Source organism: Panicum virgatum, chromosome 9N (assembly GCF_016808335.1).
Source record: "Panicum virgatum strain AP13 chromosome 9N, P.virgatum_v5, whole genome shotgun sequence".
NCBI classification, from domain to species: domain Eukaryota; kingdom Viridiplantae; phylum Streptophyta; class Magnoliopsida; order Poales; family Poaceae; genus Panicum; species Panicum virgatum.
The window spans coordinates 29,051,854-29,062,327 of record NC_053153.1 but is presented as its reverse complement, the minus strand read 5'-3'; the positions used below and the strand labels follow the sequence as shown (position 1 = coordinate 29,062,327).

Here is a 10,474-nt window from a genome sequence, read left to right as displayed (position 1 = left end):
TTGTCCTCCCAGCTGCTACCTCTCTAAGAAATTGAATCTTCGTGTGTCACTCGGACATTGTCTGGCTATTTATCTCACTTACCTATCTGGCTTACCCCCGTCTAGTTAGTTGGATGATTAAGCTAGCACGGTTATCACTCAATTTACGATACTTTTTACCATAGTGCTTCCCTGAGGAAAAATACGATACCCTGGAATACTCCAAGGTGAAGTGCTACAGCGGTGATTCTGTGCGCTTGCAGAATATCTATTCTATCGGGCATAAGAAACGCCAACAAGCATTTCTGGCGCCGTTGCCTGGGAAGCAATTGGCTAAAGATATCGTAGATAGTTTGATAAACTCTACTAGTTTGTCGCCGCTAACCCTAGCGGGCTTACCATTGCTCTCTCTATCTTTTGATCGATGCAGAGTAGTGCATGACCGGTTTCGACCTACCAAGTAACTTCCATGTAAATTCAGAAAGAATTGGGAGAAACGTGAGACGCTGCGTCATCCCACCTCAGAAGAGACTCACTTGGCCCTTTAGTTCACCCTCCACTTCAGCATCTTCATCCATGGCTCAGAAGACTCTACGTCAGTTTTCTGCCCCGTCCAGTAAACCAAGCCGGCAATGACAGCTTTGAGCTGAAAACTGGACTCGTGAACATGGTCCAAGCAAGTCCGTTCTGCGGAAAGGCATCCGAGGATGCCAATGCCCATCTCCAGAACTTCCTGGAGGTGAGTAACACCATCAACCCCAGAGGAACTACACTAGATGACGTCCGTCTTCGTATGTTCCCGTTCTCACTGCTCGGGAAGGCCAAGACGTGGTTCTACTCCAACAAGGAAGCTTTCACGACATGGGAAGCTTGTTCAAATGCATTCCTAGCAAAATACTTTCCAATGTGCAAGACCAATGCCCTCCAGAACAGGATCACTGGAATTCAACAATTACCGGATGAGAGCATCCCAGAAGTCTGCGAGCGTCTCCAGGAGTACATTCAAGAATGCCCACACCACGGCATAGAAGAGTGACTGATCATTCAGAACTTCTTCCATGGCCTGAATCAGAAAGCCCAGGACCACATTGATGCAGCAGTGGGTGGTTCCTTCCTTTCTCTCGATGTTGCGGGAGCAAAGGCGCTGATTGACAAGATAGCTTCCAACCAAAGTAGGAAAGGAGAAAGGCAGCCAGCCCATCCCAGGGGCGTGCACCAGATCGACACGTTCGATATGTTAGCTGCCAAATTGGAACTTCTGATGAAGAAGCTGGAATCTCCGAACCAGGAGATTAATCAGGTTTCGGAGTCTCGTATGACATGTGAAACATGTGGCGAGACTGGGCACTCGGGCACTTCGTGCCGATTAACTCAAGAGGACATGAACTTCATTGGGAGCAGCAATAATCCCAACCCAGGATTTCGTCCTCAGTAGGGTTGGAACTCCAAGCCCAACCTCCCCTTCGGTCAACAACAAGCTATGAACTTTAATAATAGTTTTCAGCCCACATTAAAAGACCTAGTGTACGGCCAAAAGCAAATCAATGACAATATTAGTAAGAAATTTCTTGCTAATGACAAGATCCTGGAATCCATGGCTGCACAACTAGAGGGATTTGATTCTGTTATTAAGAACCAACTGAGCTTTAATAAGATGATAGAGACTCAAGTAGCTCAGCTTGCATCCTCATGTCCTAACGTTAACGCAGGAAAACTACACGGGCAACCGAAAGTACCCCCGAAAGAAAATGTTAGTGCGGTGACCACGCGTGGTGGTAAGACCACACAAGAGCCACCCTTCCCACAAGATGCAGGAAAGCAGCGGAAGATTGTAACTGCTAGCCATACTGAAGTTGAAGATGAAGCGCAAGAGGAGGCCGTCGAATCCAACACTTCTGCTACCCAGGAAGACCCCGTGGAACCCCCGAGAACTTCACGGGACTTTCACGACACAACTACCTTACCGTTTCCGGAGCGGATAAGGAAGCTAGTGGCCGACGAACAATTCGGCAAGTTCGTCGAGGTAATAAAAAAGCTATATGTGAATATACCGCTTCTTGACGCTATGCAGGTACCCACGTATGCCAAGTATATCAAGGATATTCCTGGAAACAAGCGGACGCTGCCCACCACTGAGGTCGTGCAGTTAACCGAATAGTGTAGTGCAGCTATACTCGATCCTCTCCTGGTGAAGAAGAAAGACCCAGGCTGCCCCACCATCACCTGCTCGATCGGGGCTCAACACTTCGCAAATGCCCTCTGCGACATGGGAGCAAGTGTCAGTTTCATGCCAAAGGTAGTTTATGAAAAACTTAACCATCATGCACTTGCCCCTACTGCCATGTGTTTGCAGCTAGCAGACCAAACGGTCCGCTATCCCGCGGGAATAGCAAAGAACATTCCGGTGAAAATCCGGAATTTCTTCATCCCCGTCGACTTCGTCGTACTCAACATGAAAGTCGACACCAAGACGCCGCTCATTCTGGGCAGGCCGTTCTTGAGCACAGCAAATGCTCATATTGATGTCGGGGCTGGAGAGATTCAGCTCAACATTAATGGTCAGAAGGAGAAGTTCGCCTTCAAACCGAAGGTCGAACAATATCATTTTGTAAAGAGATTAAAGGAGGTGAGAGACATGACTATCATTTTGGAAAGAAATTAAATAAGATAAGGTGATTCCCTTTCATTTTGTGAACAAATTAAAGGAGGTGAGAGGCTTCCCTATCATTATCGAAAGAAATTAAATAAGATAATGTGATTCCGCATTTTGGAAAGAAATTAAAAGAGGTGAGAGACTTGCCTATAATTTTGGAAAGAAATTAATTAAGGTAAGACGATTCCCTATCATTTTGGAAGAAAATTAAAAGAGGTGAGAGACTTGCCTGTCACGCTAATTGATTCACTATTACACAAACCATTTTCACCACCGGTATTTTCACCGCCGGTTCTTAAAGGACCGTGGTGGAATATATTTAGCGTTTGTGCTACAGTAGGTGGGTGTAGTGGAGCCTCGGGCCTGCAGTAATAACTATTTTCACCACAGTCTCATGCCACGGACCGGAGGTGCAAATGGATTTCATATTCATCGCCTGTCCTAGACACGGGCAGGTGGTGAAAATAACTTTTACTACCGGCCCTTGGTTAGGGCCGGTGGTGAAAATGGTACAGTGCGTATCCTTCTTCCCCTCTTTCTACCCGAATTTCTAGTTTGAATTTGATGGTAAGACTTGGTTCATTGTTGGCACTCTTTAGCCTAAACAAATTACTCCGCAAGCTCACATAAACTGTTTATAGCTTCTCATCACATAGTACATCGCATATGTTTGGTATCTGGCTATGGGGTATAAGCAAAGAAATGAAACAGCTAGTCCTGCTAGGAGCGGCTACTACTTGTTGGTCGTTATGGCTTTGCATGAATGATATTGCTTTTGAAAGAAAATCTAACCCTTCTACTTTGCAGGTTATCTTTTCAGTTATCCATTGGCTTTGTTCATTGATTATACTACAAAAACTAGCTTTACAGGACTTGGTTGTAGTGGCATCACAACATTTGGCACAAGTGGCCAAGGATTTTTTTTACCCAGGCACATGGGTGGCGGTCTAGTCTACAGATTGACAGTCATTAGCGTCTCGATTCATCACTTTTTTGTCGCTTTCTCTTTGGGCTGTGTGCTTCCTTGTAATGCAAAGGTCGAAAATGTTCAAGTTTTTTGTATCAACTCAGCGTAAAAACCTTGAATTAAATAAAATTTTCCTTATCAAAAAAATGTAAGAGATTCCAAATAAATTAAAATATTTATTACTCAATATATAATGCTCCATATAAAGATCAGTCATGCTCCTTATTAGCGGGGCATGATAGGCTTCACAATTTATCTGACAAGATTATTCTAACTGACTGAATTCGAAATCTGAAATGGAATATATAGTAGTCCAATAGCACAAAATAACTAGTACGGTCACATGCCATATGTTTTTATTTATCTAGCAGACAGTGAGCATCATTCATGGATAGAGCTCGATAATCGATCGGAGACCAAGCAGCATAATATTGTAGTCCTTGAATCCAGCTGCAAGAAATATCTTCTTCCACTCCTGCTGGTCTCGTTCAACCCCACCAATTTCCATGAAATGGAGATCACACAAAACTTGCGTCTCTAGAAGCTTAATATCTGACGGGCTAGATCCAACCACGATATCTATGATTATTACCTTTCCGCCTGCATCTCTTGAAGGGATAGCTTTCTTGCAATTCTTCAGTAACTTGATGCACTTGTCATCGCCCCAGTCATGCGGGACGTACTGAAATAAATAAGCATTAATGTGACACCTCTGGTGTCTGCAAAATAAAATGTAGTACAACCCAAAACAATTAACACATAAGAGGGAAATCAGGAAGTAAAACAAGGAGAAAAAGTCAATTTAAATTCAAAGCACACATTTTGAACAACATATGTCAGGGCAAAAACATTTGAAAACCAACCCAAATCGAGTTTGAATACATGGACAAAAATAATTGAGGGCTGATTCTAGTACACTAAATGACATGTGCCTAATACAAGTTTCAGCCAAATCCAATTAAAAATCAAACAAAAGTTAAAGCCCTTTTATGCAAGTTTGTAATTATGAAATAGTTCCAATTGTGAACTTCAAATGAAAATCTGCCTAAAACAAAAGTTGTAAATCATGAAATGTTACACAACTTTGGTATTCAAAAGTTTTTCATTTGAACCCCTTAAGATTGAGAAAATTTTAGATTACAGAGACTTCCCTGAACTTTTGGAAATCACGAATCAGTCCCTGACTCCATCTCCCCTCTCTGCTCTGCCGCCGCGCGCCCGTATGCCGCCGGTGGACCTCGTCCACGGCGCGTCCGCAGCCAAGTGGACCCGAGAGACCCCGCTAGTGCCACCCGTCCTGCCCCTTGGCACCTCCTCGCGCGCACACGCGTTCTGGACGCCGCGAAACGCCACCACGCCACCCCTCCGCTCCGCCAGCGCCGCTGGTGACCTGCCGCCCGGCTCCGACCTCCCCCTGCCTCGCATTGCCTCCTAGGCGAAGCAAACTCGCTCCCACGTTCACTCTCACGCCTATAAGTACCCCAGAACCAGCCTTCGCGCGTGCCCTCACTTCCTCCACCGCTCCGCCTCCTCCGCCATCGCCGGCGAAGCTCTGCTTCACGCCAACGAACCACCTCCTCCCCTGCATTGCCCTATACGACCCTCTGCACATCTTCCTCGACCTCCAGTGGAGCTGCCAGGACTAGGAGCGCCGGCTCGAGCTCACCGGAGCTCGCCGGACTTGGACGAGCCGCTCCGCCACCTCTGCTCCGCCATGGAGCCGCCTTCTCTGACCACCTCCGGCCCAACTCCGACCACCCCAAGGTTCACACTCGAGCTGTGATCCTTTTTCCCCACCTCTTCCTCGCCGCCGGCGACGGACCTTGCCGAATCGCGCATACACCGGTCTAGGGGCGTATGTGTAAGAGATTAAAACTTTCTAGGGTTTAAACTGTAAAAAGAACATGAACTCTAGAACAAGAATCCAGTGATCTTTGAAAATGCGTACAAATTTGTAGAAAAATCAGAAAAATGCGAATCCAAATGTTCTGGAATCCTTGCAATGAAATCTACAAGTTTTATTACATGCAAATCTTCAGTTCCTGTCTAAATTTATTCTAGAAAAAAAGACTATTTTAAATAGCACATAAATGTTCTAGGAGTTTGGTTCAGTAACTATTCTTGATTTTTGGCTATGTTGTTCCTAGTAGTGTTTTAAGCCTCTGGTAAAAATATGAACTCAGTTAGAAATCATTTACTCACTCAAGTGACCAAGATTCCTAGATCTACTAAGTTATGTTCATATATTAATGCTGGTAGAAATGGACATGGTTTAGCTACGAAACATTTTCTGTATGAACATGGTACTTAATTCCTGCTGTTGTACAAGTTTGAGAAATTTTAGATCTAGTTTACTTTATATTCTGTTTATTGCTTCATTTATAAACTTAATTCATGATATATAGTTTATGAGCTTAGAAAAATCTTGGTTTATTTTTGGAACTTTGTTTTAGTTATATGTTCAGGCCTGCAAAATTTGAACTTCATTTGATTAGTATTTCTGTAGATATAAATCATGCTTGATATGCCATGCTTAGATTTGTTATTTTCATTCTGGATGCAATAGTTCACACCTGACCATGGTTTTTGATCCTATACTTATTTAGTATGAGTACAATCTGTAGAAAAAGTTTGGTATGCAGTACTGGTCATCTTGTTTTTTGAATATTTATGCAAGTCATATATAGTTCAGTTCATAAGTAAATGAACTGGTAGAAGTAATGCTTGTTAATTTTTTTGAAGCATGTTTAGACAATGAAAACAAAAATGGTCATTGATTATCTCATTGGAAGATTCATGTCCAGCAACTAAGCGTGTATATTATGATACGTTTAGACAGAACTCAAAATTAAGTGAAAATAAAGTTAGTGGATGATTTCAAAATTGCCAGTGCCTGCTTCATTAAAGTATATCAAAGGCAACAATAAGTACCTACGGTAATCAATAAAAAGTTCTGAAGGGCCTAGAGCTATGATACCTTTAGGAAGATAGCATTAGCTGGTGGAATGCTCTCAAACATGTCGCCCGCGACAAATTGGACATTCCTAACAGACGGAGCCTTGGCGACAACATGAGGGAGATCCAGCACCGTGCACTTCAAAGATGGAAACGCTGCAGCGATGGTGGCGGCGGCTCCGCCGACCCCGCCGGAGACATCAACCATCTCCCACAGGGTCACGCCATCCATCAGGGTGTACAGGCACTTTCCGGGCTCCTCATCATGCCGGAACCACGCGGCGAGGCCCATGCTGAGCACCGAGTCATGGAAAGGGTAGAGCACGTGGCTCAGCATAGGGGACAAGCTGCTCGTTGTGTTCTCACTGACGTCACCTCCCGTGAGGAGGCAGGAGACTGGCGCTAGCTTGTAGACAGGCTCGTCGTGCCTGCCTGACGAGGTTTCTAATGGCTGGATGGCGAATGTTCCAGCGATGGTGAGAACGCGCATGAGGTGACGGAGGCTAGCAAGCTTACACGGGTTGATGCCAATCCCAGAGAGTATTTGGGGGAGGGTGGCGGTGCCGCCGCCGCGGTGGCGGATGGCATCGGTGATGCGGAGGTCCAAGGCAACCGCAAGCGCTACCGACTTCATGAAGCTTAAGGTCTGGTTCCAGAGCTCGACCTGGGTTTGGAGCAAGGCCTTCCTCTCCTCGCTGAGCACCATGTATTGTGTTGTGGGTGGATGACTAAGCTTGCAGAGAGGAAAACCGGGTGACTAAGCTTGCAGAGAGGAAAACCATATTAGTAACCTGGAATCATCAGGACCAACAATATATATCAGCCCATAGTGATGGAACCAAAGAAAATCAGGCACCCTGCCGTCGAATCTGCAGGATCCAAACCAAAGAAAATCAGGCACCCTGCCGTCCAATCTGCAGGATCCAATCTGGCATGGAGCTGCCGTACGCCATTGAGCCGGCGGCTGTCCACAATGCGAACTTTGGCGTTGGTAGTGGCAGCCATTCATACCAGCATTACTTTCTTTTATCAAAATTATTCTGATCACTGCTAACGTGGTTGCCATTGAGCCGGCGGCTGTCCACAATGCGAACTTTGGCGTTGGTAGTGCCAGCCATTCATACCAGCATTACTTTCTTTTATCAAAATTATTCTGATCACTGCTAACGTGGTTGCATGCATGCAGTGGATGATCATGCTGGCATCACCGTCGACATCGGAGTACAATAGTAAGTTCATCTACTATTTCCTTAACTGCTTAGTACAATTGCCAAGCATCGAGTTATTTTCTTATCAGTTCATTCAATTTTACACATCCATAGGTCTCTTGTACAAGTGACACAAGCAACACAAATCCCGAAGAACATTTGAAGCCAAAAATTGGGATGATCTTTGATACACTCAAAGATGTGGAGAAATTCTACAAGTCGTATGCACATGATGTTGGTTTCTCAGTTCGTGTTGGACAGCACAAGAAGGCAAATGAGGAAATATTATTCAAGAGATATTATTGTTCAAGGGAAGGGTATAGAAAGGAGACCGTAACAAATGATACTGATGAATCTGGGAAAAAAAAAGAAAGGCACATAATGTGATGGAAACCAGATGTGGATGTCAGGCACATATTGTTGTGAGGTTTGGCAGTGACAAGAAGTATAAAATTGTTTCAATGGTTGAGGAGCACAGCCATGGTTTCGTGTCGCCAGATAAGAGGCATTTGCTAAGATCAAACCGGAGAGTCAGTGAGAAGGCTAAGAGTACATTGTTCAATTGTCATAAGGCTAGCATTGGCACCTCACAAGCATATCGACTTCTTCATGTCAGTGAGGGTGGGTTTGAGAATGTTGGGTGCACAAAGAGGGATTTGCAAATTATTACCGTGGCCTCAGAACCAAAATCAAGGATGCAGATGCACAAATGTTTGTGGCACAACTTGAGCGAAAGAAGGAAGTAAATCCGGCCTTCTTTTATGACTTTATGGTGGATGAACAAAGACGACTTGTTCGTGTATTTTGGGCAGATGCTTTATGCAGGAAAAACTATAGTATTTTTTGGGATGTGGTTTCGGTAGATGCAACATATACCACCAACCAGTACAACATGAAATTTGTGCCATTTACTAGAGTCAATCATCACTTGCAAAGTGTTTTCCTTGGGGCAGCATTCTTAGCAGATGAAAAAATCGATTCATATGTATAGTTGTTTGAGACCATTCTTAAGGCTATGGGTGGAGTTGCACCTCATCTAATCACAACAGATGAAGATGTGAACATGAAGGCTGCTATTGCTAAGATTCGACCAGATACAGCACATAGACTTTGCATGTGGCATATCATGGAAAAGGTACCTGAGAAAGTCGGGCCCTCTTTAAGAGAAGATGAACGGTTTTGGGAAAGACTAAACAAGTGCGTTTGGGGGACGAGAATTCAGATGAATTTGTGTCACAATGGAATACTATCATAACAGATTATGGACTAATCGAAAATGATTGGTTTTCCTCTAGGTATGCCATTCGCGAATCTTGGATTCCGGTATACTTTTTTGACATACCTCTGGCAGGAATGCTTAGGACAACATCACGATCGGAGAGTGCAAACTCCTTTTTTAACCGTTTCATTCATAGGAAGTTGACCTTTGTTGAGTTCTGGCTAAGGTTTGACACAGCTTTGGAGTGCCAGCGCCAAGAGGAGTTGAAAGCTGACAATGTAAGTCTTCACACCACTCCTAAATTGATGACACCATGGCCCATGGAGAAGCAATGTAGTGTGATATATACACATGAAGTTTTTAGTAAATTTTAGGAACAAATTGTAGCTGCAAGAGACCATTGCATTGTTCAAGGTATTTCAGAGTGTGGTGATGGAAAATGTTTCACCATCAGTAGCCTATCTGGAAAAAATCGAGTTGTTGAGATGAACACGACAAACATGGTTGGTAGGTGCTTCTGTAAATTATATGAGTCCTATGGCATCTCGTGTCGTCATAACATACAAGTGCTTTGCGCTGAGAAGCGAAATGAGGTACCATCAAATTATATTTTGAAGAGTTGCGGACAAGATGTAAAAGGTGTGTAGTGTATGTTTTTTTCCTTCGGCTGTTTTGTTTCCTTTTGTACATCCCCTTTTTCTGTTTTATACTATCAGTTTTAAAGAGCTGTTCAATTTTACAGGGAGCTATCCTTTGATGAGGAAGGTAACCTACTAGATGAAAAGCCAAAAGATCCTAGGGAGGTGGCAATGCGGAAAAAGATTTCAGAATCGCGCAATAAGTTTGAGGATCTTATCCAAATGGCCAAGAACTCTGAACAATGGATGAACTTTTTATATTCTAGTTTATCCAAGCTTGTAGAACCTCTCCAAAATCTCACGCCTGCTATGAGAGTTGATAAACAGGATGAGTATGAATCTTTCCTGGGTAATAAAATTACAACTGAAGTCGATATACATCCACGAAATGATATCGGGTCCAAAGGGAGATCCAAAAGAATTAGGAAGAGCAAGGAGAAGGAGACTAAAAAAAAGGAAGTATCGAAAATGCAAGCAACTAGTGGATCATGATGCACGCAATTGCCCAAACAATGTTCTGTAAGCTTATTGCTACTAGGTGGATGCTTTTACATTTCAAGTTTGCATAAGCTTATTGCTACTAGGTGAGTTGTGAACCATATTTGTATTTGAGTCTACTTCATTATCAGTTTCAGAACAGTTGGACTCATTTACTGAATGTGAAATGTGAAGGAGACACATTTGTCATTTTTTTTCCTGTCATTCTGTGAACTGAATGTGAATCAGTTTTGCTAAAATTACTTGTCCGTAATGGATTTATTGGCATTAACATCTCCTGGAGAAAGATCAAAAGTCTTGGTTTTTTTCATGTGTTTTTTCTTGTTTCTTGGAAGAAATGTATGTTGTGATCTTCTT

General features: G+C 43.6%; 1 protein-coding gene and 1 non-coding gene across 2 annotated transcripts; both read right to left on the bottom strand.

The window, feature by feature from the left end:
* Window positions 1-898: 898 nt before the first annotated feature.
* Window positions 899-1,005, bottom strand: LOC120693583. Its single transcript, XR_005683045.1, has one exon. It is a non-coding gene; the product is annotated as a small nucleolar RNA R71 (small nucleolar RNA).
* A 2,820-nt stretch (window positions 1,006-3,825) lies between these two features.
* On the bottom strand, window positions 3,826-7,324 carry LOC120692665 (5-pentadecatrienyl resorcinol O-methyltransferase-like). The gene is made up of 2 exons (XM_039976039.1): window positions 6,577-7,324; window positions 3,826-4,281 (listed from the first exon to the last, which is right to left on the bottom strand). The coding sequence occupies exons 1-2, from the start codon at window positions 7,258-7,260 to the stop codon at window positions 3,985-3,987; spliced, it is 981 nt and encodes a 326-aa protein (XP_039831973.1). The 5' UTR covers window positions 7,261-7,324; the 3' UTR covers window positions 3,826-3,984.
* Between the last annotated feature and the right edge of the window lie 3,150 nt (window positions 7,325-10,474).

Bases quoted from the DNA above. Each gene is read 5' to 3' on its own strand.
- LOC120692665 (XM_039976039.1), bottom strand. From the start codon at position 7,260: ATGGTGCTCAGCGAGGAGAGGAAGGCCTTGCTCCAAACCCAGGTCGAG. The intron at 4,282-6,576 runs GTATCATAGCTC...TATTTATTTCAG, and splicing joins CTAATGCTATCTTCCTAAAG to TACGTCCCGCATGACTGGGG.